The 17,659-nt window shown below is 36.1% G+C and overlaps 3 protein-coding genes across 4 annotated transcripts; 1 reads left to right on the top strand and 2 right to left on the bottom strand.

The window, feature by feature from the left end:
- Nucleotides 1–1,711: 1,711 nt before the first annotated feature.
- On the bottom strand, nucleotides 1,712–11,545 carry LOC134752163 (charged multivesicular body protein 4b). 2 transcript variants are annotated; one of them, XM_063687778.1, is made up of 6 exons: nucleotides 11,256–11,545; nucleotides 10,155–10,332; nucleotides 9,714–9,864; nucleotides 8,686–8,800; nucleotides 7,341–7,406; nucleotides 1,712–1,921 (listed from the first exon to the last, which is right to left on the bottom strand). In XM_063687778.1, the coding sequence occupies exons 1-5, from the start codon at nucleotides 11,434–11,436 to the stop codon at nucleotides 7,363–7,365; spliced, it is 669 nt and encodes a 222-aa protein (XP_063543848.1). In that variant the 5' UTR covers nucleotides 11,437–11,545; the 3' UTR covers nucleotides 1,712–1,921; nucleotides 7,341–7,362. The 2 variants fall into 2 exon arrangements, with proteins under 2 accessions (XP_063543848.1, XP_063543842.1); XM_063687772.1 differs by lacking the exon at nucleotides 1,712–1,921 and having other exon boundaries at nucleotides 5,564–7,406; nucleotides 11,256–11,544.
- A 485-nt stretch (nucleotides 11,546–12,030) lies between these two features.
- On the top strand, nucleotides 12,031–17,537 carry LOC134752148 (armadillo repeat-containing protein 6 homolog). Its single transcript, XM_063687748.1, has 9 exons — nucleotides 12,031–12,283; nucleotides 12,438–12,581; nucleotides 12,751–12,968; nucleotides 13,202–13,358; nucleotides 13,503–13,638; nucleotides 13,908–14,073; nucleotides 15,904–15,997; nucleotides 16,413–16,562; nucleotides 16,970–17,537. The coding sequence occupies exons 1-9, from the start codon at nucleotides 12,167–12,169 to the stop codon at nucleotides 17,183–17,185; spliced, it is 1,398 nt and encodes a 465-aa protein (XP_063543818.1). The 5' UTR covers nucleotides 12,031–12,166; the 3' UTR covers nucleotides 17,186–17,537.
- On the bottom strand, nucleotides 14,272–15,513 carry LOC134752156 (tektin-4-like). The gene has a single exon (XM_063687761.1). It carries the CDS (start codon nucleotides 15,511–15,513, stop codon nucleotides 14,272–14,274), a length of 1,242 nt encoding a protein of 413 aa, XP_063543831.1.
- Nucleotides 17,538–17,659: the final 122 nt, after the last annotated feature.

Here is a 17,659-nt window from a genome sequence, read left to right as displayed (position 1 = left end):
AGCATGAAGTTTACACAACAACTGAGCATAGTCTGTGCATAAAGTGAGTCGGTCGCTACTAACTGTCGGATAGACGGGAACGCCCACTTGCCATCTCCATCCTACTCCGTGGTCTATCTCGCGGCGAGATACTGTCGCACCAATTATGTGCTAGGCCTACTGGTTATTTTTTGGCTTGCCTTTATAGGTATCATCTTAAAGCTGCTACTAATACGCAAGTCGACATAAAGTAATTCGGAATTAAAGAAAATATTTCGTAAGCGATTCGCATGCAAAATACACAAATACTTTGTCCTACACGCGTAAACATTGCATAAATTAAGAATTTTGTTAAAAAAAAAAAAAACACCGTTTTCATGGAATGCCCCATGAAAGCTTTTATTTAACTTGCCCTAAAAATAAATGGGTTTTTTTTTGTCAATACAGCGGAGCCATACATTTATTACGTTTAAGCTATGCTTGCGAGATCTACAGCTCACAGAGCCACTATAGTTATTATGAAAAGTTATAGTCAAAAGGAGCCCCTAGCTATCTCTATAATCCTGAAATTCATAAATACAGAAATGAAACAATATTGGTTCTTCAATATTTTATTACAAAAGTATAAAAAAATATGAGCTATAAATAGATTTTAACAGTCTTCATTCATTGGTAAATTGTACGACGTAGTTCTAGGCACTATATTAGGTAAAATAAAAAAACCGGCCAAGTGCGAGTCGGACTGGCGCACCGAGGGTTCCGTACTTTTTAGTATTTGTTGTTATAGCGGCAACAGAAATACATCATCTGTGGAAATTTCAACTGTCTAGGTATCACGGTTCATTAGATACAGCCTGGTGACAGACAGACAGACGGACAGCGGAGTCAGTAATAGGGACCCGTTTTTACCCTTTGGGTACGGAACCCTAAAAATTAACTAAAACAAGGGTTAAAAGAAGGCTTTTATATAGTGGTGAAGTATTAGGATAGACAATCCATATTTGAGGGGTTACCACAAGAGGGGTTACATACACATTGGCTACATACAAGAGGGGTTTTATTTTACCTAAGTTTTTACCTATATCTACGTACTTATTTAGAGCCGGTTGCATCAACCACAATAAAGTTGACGGCCTGATCGACATCAGCATCACTCAGCCGTAAACTATAGTATTTTTAAATACGATGAGTACGCTGACATGACACCTGTCAGCGTACAATTTGTAAAGATTTGTAATCTTAATACGTCAAATTTCGCAAAATTGTATTGAGAGGGCATCTGTCAGCGTAACCTTCCTGTTTGAATAATACCTACTATAAAAAAATCCCATACCTACTCACTAAGGGTCGGTTGCACTGAACCGTCTGTCACCGTTAAAGCGGTCGCAAAATTTTATTGTATGGGAAGTTTCATAGATCTCTGCTGCGTAACGTTGATCAGTCTGTTAACTGTGGTTGGTGCAACTGGCCCTGAGTCGATCGCTATAAAATTATGCTATTGTTTAACTGTGACAAAAGGTTTGTTGCAACCGACCGTTAGCTTACAACAAATATAGGTTGTTTGCCAGTCCAGTCCTGGCTAATCATGATGATGATGAATGATAATGCGGTGTTTACTGTGGTCGAAGTAGTGGCTTAACCTCTCCGCTTGATACGGATCTAGGATCAGTGCTTCCTTCTTGGGCTTTTTGCTTTCTCCTGATAGCAAATTCTTCAATTTAGTGACCTTTGAAGTAACCTTTGGTATTACGTGAAATATGTCCACCTTCTTTGCGTTTTCCAGGTTTATCCCCATCACAATTTTAGAGAGTTCTGAGGTTGCCGTCTTGTGCAAGGCTTGCAAATTTTCTTTTGCGGTGTTCAAATTTTCTTTTGCCGTTTTTGTTAGTTCTGCAATGTCTATTGTTGCTGTTGAGTAGTGGAATATGGCAAAGAGAGATATCTGGAAAGAAAGGAAGTTTTAATATTAAAAACCTACCTAATTGAACATTCTTAACTTCATCACAATCACTATTTGCTATACCTTATAAAACGAAGTCCCCTGCCGCGTAGCCTGTCTGTTTGTGTGTATGTGTGTTCGCGATGAACTTAGAAACTACATACTGAACGGATTTTCTTGCGGTTTTCATTAATCAATAGAGTGATTCTTGAGGAAGGTTTAAGTGTATAATTAGTTAAGGTTTGGTGTAACCCGTGCGAAGCCGGGGCGGGTCGCTACTCGCTAGTATATCTTTATATCAAAATCCTATGTTGGTCTAAAGATGGGTCTTTCAATGCCTATGACAATGTAAATAATCATATCCTTTGGCATACTTTAATATTTATTAAAAGTTACCATTTCTGAAACAATCAGCTCAAATTAAAGCTAATCCACCACTTTCATTATCTTATTGTAAAAAAAAAAAACATTCTTCCATATGGAAGAAAAAGACATGCTGCGCCGACCCCAAGTGAATGGGACAAGGGCAAGCGAATGATGATGAAACACAAAATTTACAAAAGGCATTTTTTGCACAAAACCAGTTTTTTGGCCTAATATTGTTCAACTTTGACGCCAAATATATCGAAGATGAACTTTGAAATAAATATGGGAAACTATTTTGCTTACAGTCGTTGCTGTTAAAATGATAAGCTGCATAAAACATTAGAAAACTAAGGGAATCAGATTGAAGGTCATTGGCGCCAGGGAGCCCCTTAAGGAAGATAGATAATTAGATACCTAGCTAATATATATAATTGTCTTAAAAATAATAGGTGCTTAATTGGACTTACCAAAACAAGTAGCTTCATAACGTATGATTCCCTTCGGACTATCCTATCAAATGGTCAGCAATGATGCGACGCTAGTATTTAAATATTGGCCACAACATCTTGTTACGTTCCCATACGGCCCTATTCTGATTTGGATTCGGTTATAGGACAATGGCTTAGGTTGATTAAGTGAATCGAATGGACGGTAAGCGTTTCACGCAAACAATGTAGGCGAAGTTGAACTGAACGTAGTTTATAACTGTTCTTAATTACTTAGACAAGCAAAATTGGTACTTTTACATTATTATTCAAAGAAAGACAAGATAATTTTTGGAGAAGATTCGATTCTTTTTTGGTTATGGGCTATAACTACATTATTAACCTTATTTTAAGGCAACAACAGTCTCATTCCTTAATTCCATCAATGACTTGGTACTTTAAACGGCCAATCATTGGGCCCTATCTAATGTCTGTATATTTAAAATTTGGAACGGCACTGAAACTTTAAAGAAATTAACAATTCAAACGCTCACTCCATCCAGAATACACCGCCTAGCGAAAGTGTCTCTACAAATTATCAACATTCACCTCACAAATCACGGCGCCCGTCTGCATGGCAAACAAGTGTACCTACAAGATTTATCGTACTTACACCCTCTGTTGTAATTATTGTATAATCGGTAGTGCATGACGCTATTTAATTAGGACACGATACATATAACCAGGATTCTATGTCGTAGAAAGTGCCAATAATTTATAACAATTAAGTATACTAAGTAGGCCCATGAAAATATTGACCTACTTAGAACCATGTCATTATAAATACCAATTCAACTTTATTCAAGTACCTACACCTACTTGGTTAATTTAGTTTAGACAAAGAAAAAGTACTTATAATATAGTTAAGATAGAGAAGTCGTATAGATAGTTAAGTACTTATAATAGTGTCTTCGGCCGATAGCAGCTTGTAAGGTATATGCAACTATATGTGCCTATTATTTATTGTGCATATACATATTTAAAATACTGCAGATTACTTTTTTTTTACACTGGCATTTATGGCATCGTACCTACATTCTATAGAACATAACTTTTAATGACATATAGGTGTAGGTACATAATAGCCAAAAAAGTGTAACCAGGCGGTTATTCAGTAACATATACCTAATAAACAAATTATATCGGTAGTACGGAGGAAATAAGACTGAAGGCATATCGCGAACGTTCATCGTCTATTTATCTCTCTATCGCCTTATGTGTAACTTGTAACCTTAGGTAGGTTTATTGAGTAGTTAGTTTGTATTCAAGCGAATTTTGTAAATTGTTTTTGAGAATAAAGTTCTTAAACCATTAACTACATGTTCGGGGAACTACAAGCGGCGAGAGCGCACGCTCTGGCAAAAATGTATCCTTTCGTTTGCGACTTTTTTAGGTGATACACAGCATTTAGTTTCGCGTCTCTCCTTCGGACATACCTAAAGTTAACACTAACTTTCTGATTGAACCCATAAAGTTACTTACTACTTTTCTATTTACAGTTTGTTCAATCAATCGATTTAGTTATTTCTTTGAATGCGGTAGGTACATTAGTAAGACGTAATAATAAAATGTTTGTTCAGCACATCCTGCCTGAATAGGCATAGACATAATGAGTAACTATTACCTAACTGCATGCAATACAAGTGGTGATAATAAAATAAAATTATAAGTAACTAAAGTAAAAAATATCAAAATCAATTATGTCTGCGAGCGATACTTCAAATTTTATATTAAAGGAAAAAATATCAATCATAAAAGTCACAAATAACACTGTATCATTCAATAAAAGTATTTTCCCCTCACTAGCTCGGAAAGCCGTCTTTTATCCTTTAAAACAAGCGGGGAAAAACGCATTTTATCCACTAGTGGGGTAAGTAATTTGACCTTGGATGGAGCGTGTTTAAGTAGCTTTTGACAGATAACAAAACGTAAAACGTCATAATAATGGTTCGTTCGATATTAATTATCATTAAATAAATGGTTCGAGAATTTAATAAAAAATACCAAATTTAGTTTTATTAATGATTTTAAGTCATAAACCTTAAATTCCATAAGAAACATTTGTTTTTTTAAATGATGTTGAATGTAATTCTGAATGCACAAGTTGAGTCGATGCAATTTCAAAACGCATCGTCAGAAATATCAACATTGTCAACAAAAAAAATTCCCGACACAACTTCCCGAGTTTTCTGTTATAATATCGTATTATCGTAAAAAAATGAGTGATTCCAGTGATGAAGATGATCTAACGCCTGTGGATGTTGCACTTTCCTCGCTATAGTGAGGGGAAAAGTTTTGTGTTATACACGGGTGCAAATGTATTTTACTTCTCGTGTGTTAAAACACTCGCTACGCTCAGGATTCTATTTTAGAACCACTCGCTTCGCTCGTGGTTCAACTATAGAATCCTTTCGCTTGCTCTTGTTTCAATTCCACACTCGCGGGTAAAATACAACTTTGCACCCTTGTATAACAAATAACTATTTTTTTAATAATTTAGGTAGTCAAATAATTAGTTGTACGTCAAATAATAGCTAAGCCGAGATAACATTACTAAGGAGCTTCTAGGAACTCTTTTATTGAGTAAAAACATTTTTCGATCGATGAACCGGGAGATTTCTATACATATGAGAAATACGGTATTTTATTAAATGTTCTTGGTGCATTCCGAATAAACTATTTCGCATTAATGCCATTTTCATAGGCTGAAGCTCATGGCTCACACTTGGCTAATTTTGTTCATAGCCTCCAGGCGGACACAGCTAATTTGTGTTAAAGAAAAAAAACACCGATATCTTTCGGTAAAATGTATTGAATTATAAACAAGGTAAAATAAGAGTTTAAAAAACATACGCTTCCTTCTAGAACATACATGTAGGCAGTAATCCTAGGTTACATTTATTGACGTTAGTACGAATGAGAAACAAAGGTTATGTACTAATATTTACTACTTACTTTTACCCAACTCTGTTGCCGAAATGGGGTAAAGTCAACGCTTTTCACTTGTTAATGAGAACACTTGCTTCTGGTTTTTTGTCGCTACTGAGGCTAGGCGATGACCGAGACGAAATTTCATGTGATTGGCAATAAAACCCAACCTACCATTTTATCACCATTGATATAAAATTTCTCGCTACCCCTCAGTAAAAAAAGCACTATTTGGTAGGTATATCAACCAAATAAAAGTGATATGAAAAGCGATGATTTGAGTTCAAGCGTTTTGTAGCAAATTTTCTTATCTAGTGCAACCTAAACCTAACGAACATCTTCGAAACCTAACGAATTAAAATTAATATAAAAATAGTTTTCTTCAACATATTGATTAGAAAAACAGCAAATAAATATACATTATATTACAGACATCTTCCTACCCATATCCATCAGTTTCTATCAATATTTGGACTAAACACTGATATTTTGTACTATACTGATGTTCAGTTGATATTACGAAGTATTTCTCAGGAAACACACAATCACAGTACAAATTTGAACTATGAAGTAATAGTCTATTCAACTTGAACAGTTTCACATTTGCTAGATCACGTATAGTACAAAATTCAGTTAGTAAATATATAAGGCAGATTACATTTAACCGCATTACATAAAGCCGAACGATTGTTTCATACATATTTATATACACATGTTCGAGTGAAGGCTTACTTTTGATAAAATGTGCTATTTCCCCTGTAGATATATTATATATCACTAAAATGTATAAATAGTACTAAAGATAAAGAAATTGTATCATATATTATATTCAAATCAACCTTCATGCCTGAGCCAAAAAAAATGCGAGCAAATTCGCTCCATGCTGAAGCCGGCGGTGGTGAACGCCACACGTTTGTGAAACACTGATGTAAAGCAGTCTACCCCTAGCTTCAGTGTTGGGCGAATTCTCTCAGAGACATTTTTGCGTGGCATTCGGCGCACCTTAGCGTCCACATCGGCGAATGCGCCGCCAGCATATTTGCATCATATAGCACGCCTAATTAACGTAACTCACACTGGACGCACCTTTAGATTTCCGTATACTGTCTATTATGCTAAATCACAAAGTTGAAAGATACAGAGATATAGACGTAGGGTCGCTTAAGAAAATGTGTGACTTCATAACAAGCAGACTTCGCACACATATTCAACACCCTCAAGTTGTGACACACGAGGAAATCACATAGTTACACACATTAGTTTAGTCGCGCACATTAGTTAGCCGATTTGCCGATAGATAGCGCTATACACAATTATACTTAGTATATTTCTGGTCAAAAATCTTTCGTGTTTTAAAGTCGCATGAGATAACTGATAATTGCACGGAACCCTCGGTGCGCGAATTAAACGAACTCGCCCTTGATGGTTATTTTTAAACTGTGTTTAATATATTTCAAAATATTTATCAGTACGGTTTTTACTCACTATTATTTATATTTATATTTTGAAATATGTCTCACGATAGTTTAAGTGCGATTGTGTTTAATATACTTATGGTTAACATTTCACTTCCGTTTGAGCTTAATAACTGTGCAAAACTAAACCTTCACTCGACTCGCTACCGTCAAAATATCACAACGTACAAGTAGTTGACCCTCGATCAGCCTACGTAGCCCAGGATTGCAGCTTTGCGAATTCCTCGTCGTCCTCTGAAATAGAAATAAACGTTATTTATTAGCTACCGTCGAATTAACACATTTTGACATAGCGATTTTAGCCAAAACCTTTTTATTTGTAAAATATAAACAGTGCAGTTGGACGTAACAATTTTGAGTCGCGCTAACCCTTATACACCTGCCCAAGAGTAGCCCGAAAGTTTTGAACGGTGTGTTTTTATTATAATTGGAGCAGAACTTGGAATAAACAATGGTCAAGTGTAAGCTAATGGTAAGACCGTGCTTCGCATAAGGCCGAAGACCCAGAACTTCTGTCCGTAAGGGGCTTCCGTGCCAGGCCGAAGGCCGAGCCAACCAATGTTTAAGTGTAAGCAAAGACGTAGGCCGTGCTCCGCAGAGGGTTTTTCAACCTCTAGAGCTTTCCTGCAAAGCTCATTATGTGAGGGCAAAGGACAAGCGTCAGTAGGGGCTCAGCTTTGACAGGAACCAATGGTCAAAAGTGTCAGTGCCAAGTGTCTTAAAAAGCAAATTATTGTTTACGAAAACGGGACTTAATCGCGTATAATTAAGTTTTATAATTTCCTCCGACGTTTCAAGGACGGCGTTGTCCCCGTGGTCTCGGAGAAGATTGGCCAAAGTCAACATCATCATCTTGACGTTGGAGGTAATTTTAAAACTTATAATTAAACGCGATTAAATCCCGTTTTCGCAAATAATAATGTGTAACAATCGTGAAAGTTTAAATCAGTGATTTTAAATGCAAAGTCTAGTAGTTTCGGCTCTGCATTGATTAATCAGTCAGGATACACGCATTTATATACATATATAGATATAGATAATATGTAAATAAGCTCATGTGCGCGTGACTTCGCGGTCTTCGTACACTCTTAAGAACGTGACTGCCAGTATTTTGTCCGTAGGCGCTTTTCGCTACATACGGTTTTTCCCGTGTCATCGGCTACGCTCGTAGCGCGTAGCTCGTGCTCTCAGTCTCAGTCTCAGTCTCAAAAAGTCCCAGGGGATATTTGACTGTAATACATTTTCCATCTATGTATGATGTACATACATCGCATCCATTGTGGGATTCCAAGGTAACTTTTCTGCCAACGCGATATCGTGAGGAGTTAAGTGTGTTGCTATAGTTTGTCAAAGGACTGTCTCATTTCAAACATAGATAGAGAGAATAATAATATCTTTTTCTTACACTAGTACTAGCACCCAAAAGAAAAGGATGAGTATACTTTTTTTTGTTCTTATTTACTGACAATTTGGTTTGACGAACTATTATTATTATATTAGTATTAGTACTGACCAGTCTGCTTGGACCTGCTGGGCTTGGGCTTGTCGTGGACGAGCTCCGCACTAGGCACGTCCGGCAGTGTGTCTGTGGGCACGTTGATGCCCAGCATCTCCTTGTCGAGATCCTCCTGCGAATATAATAACACAGGGAATTATATAGTGGCACAATACAGTCGCGTACAGGAAATAATTAAGTTGCATAAATAGTAGAAAGACACGATCAATGCCTATATAACTCCGTATCAGATGAGTCTAAGGAAAAAAACGTGCCTCGGAAATCAAGAAAATTTGATTCTCGCACAGATGGCGCTACCACCAATACCAACCTTTGGCCTATTCTCGTTTAGATGGCGTTGACGGTTTCGTTTGTTATTTAACAATTTTAACACATATCAGTGAAAGAACAAAATCAAAAATATATGAATAAAAATAATAAAAACAAAAAAATCATTAATCCATATGTATATACATTTTATGATATATTTTTTTTAAGTTCTACTCGTGTGTTACGTTTAAAATTGAGCTCCGTAATATGATTTTACTCATAATGGCGCAATCTGAAGCGGTCTGCACCACATAAACGAACTCATTTTCCACCTCATACATTGCTTATGGCGACAGACCTGTTGAACGACCCAGTGTGCGCCATAAAAGTTACGCGGTTATCACATCGCTTGGGTGTGGGAGCGAGACAGTCTGTCTCAGACAGCACTATACAAGTCAGAGTCTAGAGAGGTCCCGCTAGCACCACGGTGGTTCACGTGAGGATGGGAAAAATTCAAACTCTAGCTAGAAGAAGCGGCACCCCCTTATTTTGTTACACTTATTATGTTGATAAATAAAATACGCCAAGTTTTGTAATATTATCTCAACTACAAGGAGGTGCTCAACCACTTTGAAATTTCTCAACGTTGTATGAAAATCGGAATATGCCCCATCAGAAAAAAAAAAGATTTTTTGAACCAGCCTAGCTAGCACACCAGAGCGGCTTGCGAGGCGCCTTATTAGTCCAATGGAGGTCCAGGTGTTTGGACAAGTTACCTGTTCAAGCTCTTCCAACTCCTTCTCGAGTTCGTCCTCGTCGAAGTCGTTGGGGAAGGCGACGTTGTTGCTGATGGCGTCGGTGATCTCGCGCGAGATGTCGTGCTGCTCCGCAATGTCGTCCATGATGTCGTGCACCTTGTCTACGTCACTGTATAAGATATGTCAAATATAAGGACATGTATTTAACCTCCCTAGTTCCAGAAGCAATTGTTCTTGTTGTTTAATTAGCCTTTATTCAAAAATTCAAAATATAATTTAGAGAACATGTTTTATATTAAATGTATGTGTATGTGTTTTATATTTTGGACAATCAAAAGTACTATGTCGCCAAATAACAAGGCACTCAGGTTGCTAACAATAAATTATAGTAAAGAGTGACTCAACTCGAGGTTATAAAGTTCAGTATATAGTAGTAGACTTTTATAATATAATACTAACATATCCTTGTGAGCAAGTTTCATTGCGTTGGCAGCATCCTTCATTGTGTTGAGCACCTGGGCATTGGTGGTAGCTCCCTCAAGCGCCTCACGCTGCGCCTCAATCTGGGTGAGTGTCCCATCAATCTGGGTCAATTGCTTCTCATAGCGCTTCTTACGCTTGAGCGCCCCAATTGCAGCTGAAATGGGTTTTTAATGACATTGAATATTAGGGGGATAACATGGACTGTTTAGAGAAACATGTAGCTGGTTAAGTACAAAAGAGATATGTTCAATGACTACATTTCACCCGACTCTTCATTGTTCCACCAAGTATGGCTTTCCTAAATGAGCATTTGCATATGACGTCTTCAGACTAATGTCTTCAGGTGAAAGGTAAAGTTTCACACATTTTTTATGATGGTGACTCATAATTGCATCATTATGACAGTAGCACCTCATTGCACCAACATTACCTTGTGATTCTAATTTAATGGCACATATATGTATAAAATGATTATGGTACACAATTAGTTTTTGCTAGAAGAGAGTGTGAGACTAGACTAGACAGACTCCCATTTAAGGATGTCATCAAAATCATAGTCAATTCATTTCATACCCTACATGAGTATATGCATTATGCAATGGGTATGAGTACAATTCACAAAATTCGAAATAAGCAGCAGTGACATTGATGTCGTCATCACTCGGGAGACTGTCTATCTTGAAACTGTATCTAGAAGACCCCTGTTTTTCCCAACAATATAATATGATTGGCATTGCCTGTTAGATTGGAATTAAAAATGCAAGCAACATTATACTAGGGACTAGGGCTATGTAAATAAATTGAGTTGCAAATTTACCCTACTTAGAAGTGTACATTATTTTTTTACATCCATTATTTCTCTATAAGGTAGCCGAACTTTCACTTGCTCCTGGGGTTAATATATGATGAGTAGGCCAATTTAGATGGAAACATATGCAAAGGGCAGGTCTGATAGTAGCATTACAGACAATAATAATAATGAACTCAAATAAAATACAAGGTCATGTCAACAAAGAAATCCTTGCACTACCGTCATTTATTGATGTAATTACCTAATAGATTTTGATTGCAAGTTACCTCTTTTATTTTTGGTGCCATTTTTCCTAGCTGTTTGGATTTCCAACTCGATTTTCTTCTCCAGAAATTCCTGTTTCTTGATCAACAACTCTTCAGTTTCACGTAATTTTTGTATCGCCTCATGCGTTGTCGGGCCTTTCTCCTCTTTCTTGCCTCCGAACATTTTCGTCAGAAAACTCATTTTGATAGTTTAAATCCGATAAATTAGAGACACAAATTCTTGATTGAACACACAAATACGTACGAGAAAAATTATTATCCTTCTTTTGCAGCAGTCGATGCGTCATCTGTGTAGCGTTCTAAAAGTAAAATCTTAAAATGTTTTATAGTTTACCTTTATTAGAACGTTTGTTAAAGATGAACTATTCATGAATTCATGATTGATCAAGCGGATTCAGGTTTAATGTATTTTAGTAAAATTAACTTAAATTGATTGCGTAAAATTTAAACAAGTACATGAATCTAAATCATTTTGCATTGTATAACGTCAGTAAAGGTTCAAGTTTTTGAACGTTTTCTTTTGTAAAAAATACGGCACGATCCATTTCAAGATATATAACGTCCATTTATGAATATCAGTTTATAAAACAGATCACTTATTGTAGTTATTGATTTTGTACCGTACTTGGAAATGTAATATGGTTTAAAGTAACTATTATAATGGTAAAGTAAATTAGCAAATATGTCAACTTTGTACAGATAATTAAATTGTTATAAGTTATATAGTCTCCATGAACGTAACATTTATTTGACAACTGACGTTTCAATGACTTGTTTGGGGGATGTATGTGAATATTGTGAATTTCTTTCTGTGAATCGCATACCGCATGAAGAATAAATAAATAATAAATAGTGTTTTTGCGAAATTTCAAATAAAATTTGTTATTTAAATATACGGCTGCATCATAAAAATGGTTCGTGTTATATCCCAAGAGACCTATGATGAAGTGGTTCAAGAGAATATGCAAGAATTTGACATGAGCGCGGCGGAAGCTATTCAAGATGCTATAAACCAATTTCAAGCTCAGGTAAAGTTTTGTTATTGTGAACTTTTGGAAAAAAAAAATCGAGTACCTATTTAAAGAACCTTCACAGCAATGCAGTTTTTTTTTACTAGTTAGCGAAAAAGCTTAGTTTACTGTGTTATGCATGAACTGAAATAATTTATTTTCACGTTTTTAGGGCGTTGATTTGTCAAATATAATAAAAGATTTAGTTTTAACATCTGGTGATGATCATGAGATTTCCAAATCAATTAAAAAACTCCAAGAACTCAAAGATGATGGTGATGACAGTGAAATATTAAAGGAGTTAGAAATTTTAAAGGTAAGTACTTTATTTTTTATTTTTAATACTAATATTAATTTCTATATCTTTAATATCAAAATAACACACGTCAAACTTCACAATAAAATAAAATTTAAGCACTACCTGTTTACTTTTTATTTTGCCAAGTAGGTTTGCCTCAATAAGAATAGTACTGTTTTTCTTCTAGGCAGAATGCAACAAAGACATAGCTCGTAGGGTAAAAGCAGGCAAAGAAGGCGCCTATACATTATTACTAGAATTACTGCAAGCAAGACATAAAATGACCCTGGAAACAGTAAATGATAAAGATGCAACATTTATTATAAATGTCTTGAATACTTTAATTGCCCTCATGGATGTGCAGCCTGATTTGTTAGATCAGAAAGGTGCTGATGTTATTAAAAGGTATTTATAATATAGGTACTTAAAAAATATTGAATAGTTTGAAAAAGATGGAATTTTTGGCACTTTGCATTAATGAATGATAATGAATTAATGTTAAGTAAAATTAATGTGTGAAATGGTAAACCTTCACACATTAATTTTAGTACACTGTCCTACTTACTTCCTAGAAATGACATGATTCCTTAAACCGCTAAAACTCATAAGTATCATAACAAGACTTGCATCTTTCACAGCATTTTGGATAATACAGAAGATGACAATATCCTGATAGCCACATTGAAATGGACAAGCACATGTTGTATAAAGCATGAAATGAACCGTCAAAGGTTGTTTGCGAAAAATATTGCAAGCAACTTGAAGTCTTTGTTGCAAGTTGAGAATAATGTTAAGGTACAAAAAAATTAAAGGCTCTTTTATTCCTAATAAAATAAAAAAACTAGATCCATACCATGTTCTTTGTCATACGAAATGGAAATCTGCTTGATTCAGCCCACTGTGTTTAATTTTCTATATACATTACAAGTTTATTTTCAGTTACTAACAGAGGTGTTATCAGTAATCCGAAAGTTCCCCCTGGACGATGATATTAGAGTGGAATTTGGCAAAGCACATGACCATGCCAGGGAACTTGGATTCCAGATACTAGAGCCATTAACTAACTTATTAAAAGGTAAACAAACTACTGTTAGCAGATCATAAAATATAATTCTGATATTATTTCCACAATATTTTTGATTAAATTATTGAAATTCTAAAATATCTTTAAAACAGAAACCAGTTACCTTTAAGTCACATTTTTTAACTGCTTTTCAAAAATGTACGTAAAATTTCCAAAATGTGTTTATTTAAGGAAGTGTAATGCCAGGGCGCTCATTTACTAACAGTTGTTTATAGTATATTTATAGTTTCAATAATGCAATGCAATGTTTTTGGTTCTAGAACACACGAAACCGCCTTTAGTATCAGATCTGATGTCGACAATAGCAAGTCTCCTAGTCCGCCACGAGCTGTGTGCTACGGTGGCAGAGAGTGGAGCAGATGTGTTGTTCTCAGTGCTAGCTGACAACTCGGAGAATGCCGCGGTCGTGCTGCAGGCGGGCAAGCTGTGAGTAGGGGCTATGAAATTAAAAAAACAAAAGAATTAAAATAGGGGTTAAGATGATTTGTTTTTCAATGTATTTTATTAATGCAGTGTAGAATATAGAAGAAGATAAAGTAAAAACATGTTGAAAGCATTCTTACGATAATAATAAATATTATGTAGCTACACACAAGTAAACATGTCATAAATGTTATAATGCTCCTAAAAGCCACACATCTTCTCTGCAGACTGATAGTGCGAGCGAAAGAACAAACACCTATCATTATCGCAGAAACGAGATTTCTTTTTAACAATTATCTCGTTCTCCAGCCTTCCTCGTTCGTGAATCAATTCAGCCCTCAACTTCTCAGTCTCTAGTGAACGTTTTTGCAAAAGGGTCATGCTGTCGTTCAAATCTTTTACCTCTTCTATAAGACCAACTAAGGACCCTTCCCTGCAATTCTCAATGTTAGGTCTGTAGTTCTTAGTGTGAAGTCTGGTTTGAGCCACCTGGATCCGCTGCAACACCTTCATCATTTCCTCGTGCAATGTCTCCAAAATATTTTCAGTTTCTACTATTTTCTGCAAAGTTAGGCGCAACTGATTCTCCAACTCGATTTTTACTTGTTCAGTTTTCGCGATTATTTTGGATAATTCATTGTTTACTTTGATATCTTGTGAACGCAGATCCCTGGCCGTATTTATCAATGCCGCTTCAACTTTAGCTCTTAAAGCTTGCGATTTCTCCATCGCTATCTTAAACTGATCCAAAGTCGATACAGTATTATATTCCCAAGACTGCACATTGGACTGGCCTTCAGATAGTCTGGTAGCTCCTGCTGAATCCTTTATATTGACGGCTTTACTTTCTAACTCTGCATTTTCACTTTCATATTTAAATGCCAAATATTTGTTACTCCAATCTCTTTCCAACGCATGTTTCGCCGCTATATTCATAGCCATCTGATTCTCTATATCCCTAATCATTTCTCTATGTAATCTCTTAACATTTTCTATCAGAGCAGATTCAGTAAATAAAGCTTCTTCGGGCTCGTCGTAAACCAAGTCTGGCTGCATTCTGTTCGCTCTGACATCAAGACACTCTTCAGTGATGTACTCGGGTATTTTCAAAGTATCCATAGCATTTTTGAGTTGCTGTCTTTGAGATTCCAGCACTATAATTTCCGCATCAATGTCTCTTATTGCTCTTTCTAATTCGGCCTTCCAGTAATTAATGTGTCTCGCTCTATGCCTCAACTGACTTGTGCTATTGCTGTAGTCGTGGCAGGACGTCTGGTTCACTTTAACAATGCAGTTTTTCGTTATTGACGCGTTCTTGTCTGTTGTACCGATAATATCTCCTTTCATGACGTCCAAGTTATGTTCATGCCATTCTCTTACAGTTTTTAGGCCGTAATTTTTATTTCCAAATGACAGGTAGTCTCCTTTTTCAGCTGTGGTCATGTTTATCACAACACAATTTAGCCCCGTTATTGAATCAAAATAAGAGTAAGGATGTAAGAGGACGTAAAATTGCGCTACCTTTTGCAGGCTGTGTAGCTGTAACAGATTAGACACGTACCTATTTATTGATCAAACAATTTGTCGTCAAGGAATATATTTTTGTCCTGTTAAATCAATAAAAGAGATAACACGGCTCGAGTCACGGGATACAAAGGCATGGCATAATAACCTACTTAAACTCTTCTAGGGGTCAAAATCAGTTGCCAGTCAAAAAATGACCTTAAAGTTTATGTTTAAAATTGAATTTTGATTCGATCTCCTGGCTAACCCGATATAATTAATTTATGTAGCATCAAAAATATGATTATTCTATGATTTATATTTTTTTAGAATTACAGCTTTAGCCGGTAACGACGATGTGAAGAGGCAGTTGGTTAAAAGTGGAATAGTGCCTATCATAGTGCTGCTACTCACTAGACATGCGGTGAGTTTTTTTACTACTACACCACGATAGTGGTAAACCGGCATACAGACCGATAGGCGGTAAGCGTTCACAATGTAATAATTTCAGACTTAATTGCAAGTATTTTTAAAGATTTTATTTGCTTAGTGTTATTTATCACATAAGTTGCTCGGTACTCGACAGAGTCGACCAAGATGTACTTATCGTAGATGTTTCGACTTACTTACGATTCCACCTTAATACTAAAATGGAGACTGCTGCACAGCAGTTGATCGTGCCGGTATTGGCCAGTGGCCAGTTATGATGAAGTCGAAACGTCGGTAAATAAAGGTAACAAAATAAATTCGCGGTAGACCCGGTGTAAATGTAATTTAATATGTGTTCAAAACGCGAAACTTTTAAATGTTATGATGAAGTTGACTTGTAAACTTTTCAGAGCAATGTGTCAACGACAGCATCAACCCTAAAATGCATCGCAGCACTTACCCTGCGCGAGCCGCCGCACAGCCGCCTGTTCTACGACTGCGGAGCGCCTGAGGCCATCGTCGACTGCCTCAAGAGACACCCAGATAACGAAGCAGTACAGGTAACAGTCAAATCAGAGAATTCTAGATTTTTATTGTGGTATACAAAGACTTATTAATAGTGGAAGTGGTATAGTGTAAGAAAAATTCGTGCTTCGAATTTAACAGCTATTGGGTAATTCCACGACAGAGAGAGAAAAAAGTGTTTTTTTTTGTTAGAATTTAAAATATAATGTTCAAATGTTCTTTGGCTATAGGTGTTACGTATTCTTTTTATAAATAAATACATATAATATGGTATGTATATATCCAAGTAGGATAGTTACGTGTCAAAAATAAATTTCCACCAAAGAAAACAAAAATAAAACAAGGGTGTAAGTCTTGTTTCGCGGAAAAAACATACATACAACGTGGACATGTGCGATGGCTTCAGAATGACGAATGAACATCGTATTTAAATATTTTTCAGAAAAACGGGTGCTGGGCGATCCGCAACATGGTAGCTCGGTGTCGCGACATGAACCCCAAGTTCAAGGAGTTGGGCGTGGAACCTATCCTGTTTGCTGCTTACGAGAGGTTCCTAAAGGACTTCGGTTTCGACGTCAAGTCGGCGCTGAGGGATCTCGAGTGCGATGTCAAGTTTGACGAGCAATGGACTGGCAAGGGCGTAGAATTGAAGCAGTGATGTGTTTACAGTACACATTTATATCTTCATACTGGAAAACAAACTTAATTGGTTACTGTGACACGCGAAGATAATGTTTTTAAACAAATGGGTAGAAAGATATCCCAGTCGTAGGACTGGGAAAAGTATTAACAAATTTAAGTAACATTAAAATGCAATATAATGTTTTTGTTATTGCAATCTTTGCTTTGAACTATAAATGTTAGTGGAATGACATTTACATTGACAATATTAATATAAATAGTAAGCACGAAGTGTTTTCATTCTAGGTAATAAAATACTTTGCTCGCAGATTCATTTATATGCTTTATAACTGCTTGCGTCTACACTCTGTAACATGTTTACTGTGACTTACATTAAATTTTTACTAATTTTATTAACAAATGATGACAATTTAATTTCTTAAGGAATCATCCTTTTGAGTTTTCCTTTCGTATAATAAAATTAGGTTTATCATGCGTTGGATTTAAAAAG

This window comes from Cydia strobilella, chromosome 2, assembly GCF_947568885.1.
Source record: "Cydia strobilella chromosome 2, ilCydStro3.1, whole genome shotgun sequence".
Taxonomy (NCBI): Eukaryota; Metazoa; Arthropoda; class Insecta; order Lepidoptera; family Tortricidae; genus Cydia; species Cydia strobilella.
The sequence above is the reverse complement of the archived record's forward strand: the minus strand, read 5'-3'. Positions and strand labels throughout refer to the sequence as shown.

What these genes read in the sequence shown, in the direction of transcription:
- LOC134752163 (XM_063687778.1), bottom strand. Translation starts at nt 11,436, where the DNA reads ATGAGTTTTCTGACGAAAATGTTCGGAGGCAAGAAAGAGGAGAAAGGC. An exon ending in TGGCACCAAAAATAAAAGAG is followed by an intron (nt 10,333 to 11,255) that starts GTAACTTGCAAT and finishes AACCCATTTCAG; the next exon opens with CTGCAATTGGGGCGCTCAAG. An exon ending in CAGCAGGTCCAAGCAGACTG is followed by an intron (nt 7,407 to 8,685) that starts GTCAGTACTAAT and finishes TTTCTATTTCAG; the next exon opens with AGGACGACGAGGAATTCGCA.
- LOC134752148 (XM_063687748.1), top strand. Translation starts at nt 12,167, where the DNA reads ATGGTTCGTGTTATATCCCAAGAGACCTATGATGAAGTGGTTCAAGAG. An exon ending in ATTAACTAACTTATTAAAAG is followed by an intron (nt 13,639 to 13,907) that starts GTAAACAAACTA and finishes TTTTGGTTCTAG; the next exon opens with AACACACGAAACCGCCTTTA. An exon ending in TGCTACTCACTAGACATGCG is followed by an intron (nt 15,998 to 16,412) that starts GTGAGTTTTTTT and finishes TAAACTTTTCAG; the next exon opens with AGCAATGTGTCAACGACAGC.
- LOC134752156 (XM_063687761.1), bottom strand. Translation starts at nt 15,513, where the DNA reads ATGACCACAGCTGAAAAAGGAGACTACCTGTCATTTGGAAATAAAAAT.